Raw genomic sequence first — 3,794 nt, forward strand, 5'->3', positions numbered from 1 at the left:
GGATAAGCCGGCCCCTGTGGGCCAGACACTGGAAAATCATGATGAGAGGTGGAACCTTCTTGGCCCCGCTTGGGAGGCTTAGGTGAAGTGGGTACGGCCAGCTTCTTCTGCTTCCTCCTTTTGGGGTGGATGCCAGGCACGGCCCTTGCAGGGAATGTGGAAAAACCCCTGTCCTCCTCAGGACCAGAAACAGGTAGAATGGACGCCCGTGGGCTAGGGACTCAGGATTCTGGCTGTCCCTGGGGGCGTGGCGGTGGCTTCCTCTGGGCAGGGCTCTGGGGGGCGTGGCGGTGGCTTCCTCTGGGCAGGGCTCTGGGGGGCGTGGCGGTGGCTTCCTCTGGGCAGGGCTCCGGGGGGCGTGGCGGTGGCTTCTTCTGGGCAGGGCTCTGGGGGGCGTGGCGGTGGCTTCTTCTGGGCAGGGCTCCGGGGGGCGTGGCGGTGGCTTCTTCTGGGCAGGGCTCCGGGGGGCGTGGCGGTGGCTTCTTCTGGGCAGGGCTCCGGGGGGCGTGGCGGTGGCTTCTTCTGGGCAGGGCTCCGGGGGGCGTGGCGGTGGCTTCTTCTGGGCAGGGCTCCGGGGGGCGTGGCGGTGGCTTCTTCTGGGCAGGGCTCCGGGGGGCGTGGCGGTGGCTTCTTCTGGGCAGGGCTCTGGGGGCGTGGCGGTGGCTTCTTCTGGGCAGGGCTCTGGGGGGCGTGGCGGTGGCTTCTTCTGGGCAGGGCTCCGGGGGGCGTGGCGGTGGCTTCCTCTGGGCAGGGCTCTGGGGGGCGTGGCGGTGGCTTCTTCTGGGCAGGGCTCCAGGGGGCATGGCGGTGGCTTCCTCTGGGCAGGGCTCTGGGGGCGTGGCGGTGGCTTCCTCTGGGCAGGGCTCTGGGGGCGTGGCGGTGGCTTCCTTTGGGCAGGGCTCTGGGGGGCGTGGCGGTGGCTTCTTCTGGGCAGGGCTCTGGGGGCGTGGCGGTGGCTTCCTTTGGGCAGGGCTCTGGGGGGCGTGGCGGTGGCTTCTTCTGGGCAGGGCTCTGGGGGGCGTGGTGGTGGCTTCTTCTGGGCAGGGCTCTGGGGGGCGTGGCGGTGGCTTCTTCTGGGCAGGGCTGTAACACAGTTTGTCACTGCATCCACAAATGCAAGATGGAATTCTATCATGCGAAAAAGAAACTGTATGTAAACATGATCCAGAAATGCCACCAACTTCTCCGGTCCAAAGCTCAGGTGTAGGAGATACAGGGTCAGACTGGAACAGATGGGATTTTTGGGTGTTTTTTTTCACTAGATAGGGAATGAGACACAGGAGACTGGACAGGGAAGACCTTTGCGGACTTGAGTTTGAAATACAAGGGCAGGCTAAGTGGCGGCACTACAGGAGCTGGTGTGGCCAGGCCAGGGACCAGGGGAGAAGAAAATTCAGGACAGAGCAAATAAGTGTGGAGGTTATAGGTTTCAGGAGAATCTGTGGAGGGCCTGCGAGTGCTGGGATGGCCGCCGGTAGTGGTTCAGGGGGGTGCCAATGATGTCTATGCCCCTGGCGACCTGTCAGGGACATGGAAATGTGGGGCCAAGGCCAGGCACCTGCGAATGCTACATGGGTTCGGATACCGCTGCAGAACCAAGGATAAGCCGGCCCCTGTGGGCCAGACACTGGAAAATCATGATGAGAGGTGGAACCTTCTTGGCCCCGCTTGGGAGGCTTAGGTGAAGTGGGTACGGCCAGCTTCTTCTGCTTCCTCCTTTTGGGGTGGATGCCAGGCACGGCCCTTGCAGGGAATGTGGAAAAACCCCTGTCCTCCTCAGGACCAGAAACAGGTAGAATGGACGCCCGTGGGCTAGGGACTCAGGATTCTGGCTGTCCCTGGGGGCGTGGCGGTGGCTTCCTCTGGGCAGGGCTCTGGGGGGCGTGGCGGTGGCTTCCTCTGGGCAGGGCTCTGGGGGGCGTGGCGGTGGCTTCCTCTGGGCAGGGCTCTGGGGGGCGTGGCGGTGGCTTCCTCTGGGCAGGGCTCTGGGGGGCGTGGCGGTGGCTTCTTCTGGGCAGGGCTCTGGGGGGCGTGGCGGTGGCTTCCTCTGGGCAGGGCTCCGGGGGGCGTGGCGGTGGCTTCTTCTGGGCAGGGCTCCGGGGGGCGTGGCGGTGGCTTCTTCTGGGCAGGGCTCCGGGGGGCGTGGCGGTGGCTTCTTCTGGGCAGGGCTCCGGGGGGCGTGGCGGTGGCTTCTTCTGGGCAGGGCTCCGGGGGGCGTGGCGGTGGCTTCTTCTGGGCAGGGCTCCGGGGGGCGTGGCGGTGGCTTCTTCTGGGCAGGGCTCCGGGGGGCGTGGCGGTGGCTTCTTCTGGGCAGGGCTCCGGGGGGCGTGGCGGTGGCTTCTTCTGGGCAGGGCTCCGGGGGGCGTGGCGGTGGCTTCTTCTGGGCAGGGCTCTGGGGGCGTGGCGGTGGCTTCTTCTGGGCAGGGCTCCGGGGGGCGTGGCGGTGGCTTCTTCTGGGCAGGGCTCCGGGGGGCGTGGCGGTGGCTTCCTCTGGGCAGGGCTCTGGGGGGCGTGGCGGTGGCTTCTTCTGGGCAGGGCTCCAGGGGGCATGGCGGTGGCTTCCTCTGGGCAGGGCTCTGGGGGCGTGGCGGTGGCTTCCTCTGGGCAGGGCTCTGGGGGCGTGGCGGTGGCTTCCTTTGGGCAGGGCTCTGGGGGGCGTGGCGGTGGCTTCTTCTGGGCAGGGCTCTGGGGGCGTGGCGGTGGCTTCCTTTGGGCAGGGCTCTGGGGGGCGTGGCGGTGGCTTCTTCTGGGCAGGGCTCTGGGGGGCGTGGTGGTGGCTTCTTCTGGGCAGGGCTCTGGGGGGCGTGGCGGTGGCTTCTTCTGGGCAGGGCTCCGGGGGGCGTGGCGGTGGCTTCCTCTGGGCAGGGCTCCAGGGGGCGTGGCGGTGGCTTCCTCTGGGCAGGGCTCTGGGGGCGTGGCGGTGGCTTCTTCTGGGCAGGGCTCCGGGGGGCGTGGCGGTGGCTTCCTCTGGGCAGGGCTCCAGGGGGCGTGGCGGTGGCTTCTTCTGGGCAGGGCTCTGGGGGGCGTGGCGGTGGCTTCCTCTGGGCAGGGCTCCAGGGGGCGTGGCGGTGGCTTCTTCTGGGCAGGGCTCCGGGGGGCGTGGCGGTGGCTTCCTCTGGGCAGGGCTCCAGGGGGCGTGGCGGTGGCTTCTTCTGGGCAGGGCTCTGGAGGTGCGGTAGCGGCTTGCCCTGAGCATGTATGACCAGTATGAACAGACCACTTTCCTTAAGGGTAGTTCCTGAGCTCCCAAACAAACTCATCTAATCCAAACATTAGACCCATGAACTCTTGGTCTAAAGCCAAAATAAAACCACCAGCACTACTAAGAAGCTGCATCAAAGAGAATAACTCAGTAGACTGAAGATGGAGATGGACCAGGACAACCCTCACAGATGGCAAGCAACCACTGAATCAAGAAAGTCGCCGGATAGAGATAATATATAGATAAACTCTATATTTACTTCACATTTAGTGCAACTAGTGACAATTAAACATATTTCACGTTCATGGGAAGAGGTGACAAGATGTAATATTTCAAATGGCAAATTAAAAGGCAAATAAATAGTCCTTGACTTACACAGATAAATGAAATCCAACGATCCGAGCAGAGTAAAATAAATTCAATTAATAAAATAATACGTAATAATAATTAAAACACATCCCAGTTCAATTTTTAGATTAATTGTTTTTCATGCATAGATGCAGGTTGATAGTATGAATTTTAGGCATGTGCAGGTGGTCATTTCATTAGTCTACTTCTAGTTCCCTACTTTACCATGGGTGTTGCATTTTCC

At 63.2% G+C, this 3,794-nt stretch overlaps 1 protein-coding gene across 1 annotated transcript; it reads right to left on the reverse strand.

The window, feature by feature from the left end:
- Positions 1-213: 213 nt before the first annotated feature.
- Positions 214-3,196, reverse strand: LOC125713193 (basic proline-rich protein-like). Its single transcript, XM_048984152.1, has 2 exons — positions 1,586-3,196; positions 214-1,083 (listed from the first exon to the last, which is right to left on the reverse strand). The coding sequence occupies exons 1-2, from the start codon at positions 3,194-3,196 to the stop codon at positions 214-216; spliced, it is 2,481 nt and encodes an 826-aa protein (XP_048840109.1).
- Between the last annotated feature and the right edge of the window lie 598 nt (positions 3,197-3,794).

The sequence above is a fragment of the Brienomyrus brachyistius genome, chromosome 18 (genome assembly GCF_023856365.1).
Source record: "Brienomyrus brachyistius isolate T26 chromosome 18, BBRACH_0.4, whole genome shotgun sequence".
Taxonomy (NCBI): domain Eukaryota; kingdom Metazoa; phylum Chordata; class Actinopteri; order Osteoglossiformes; family Mormyridae; genus Brienomyrus; species Brienomyrus brachyistius.

Coding starts and splice junctions, on each gene's coding strand:
- LOC125713193 (XM_048984152.1), bottom strand. CDS start 3,196: ATGCTCAGGGCAAGCCGCTACCGCACCTCCAGAGCCCTGCCCAGAAGA. Junction 1,084..1,585: donor TTATCCTTGGTTCTGCAGCG/GTATCCGAACCC, acceptor ACTGTGTTACAG/CCCTGCCCAGAAGAAGCCAC.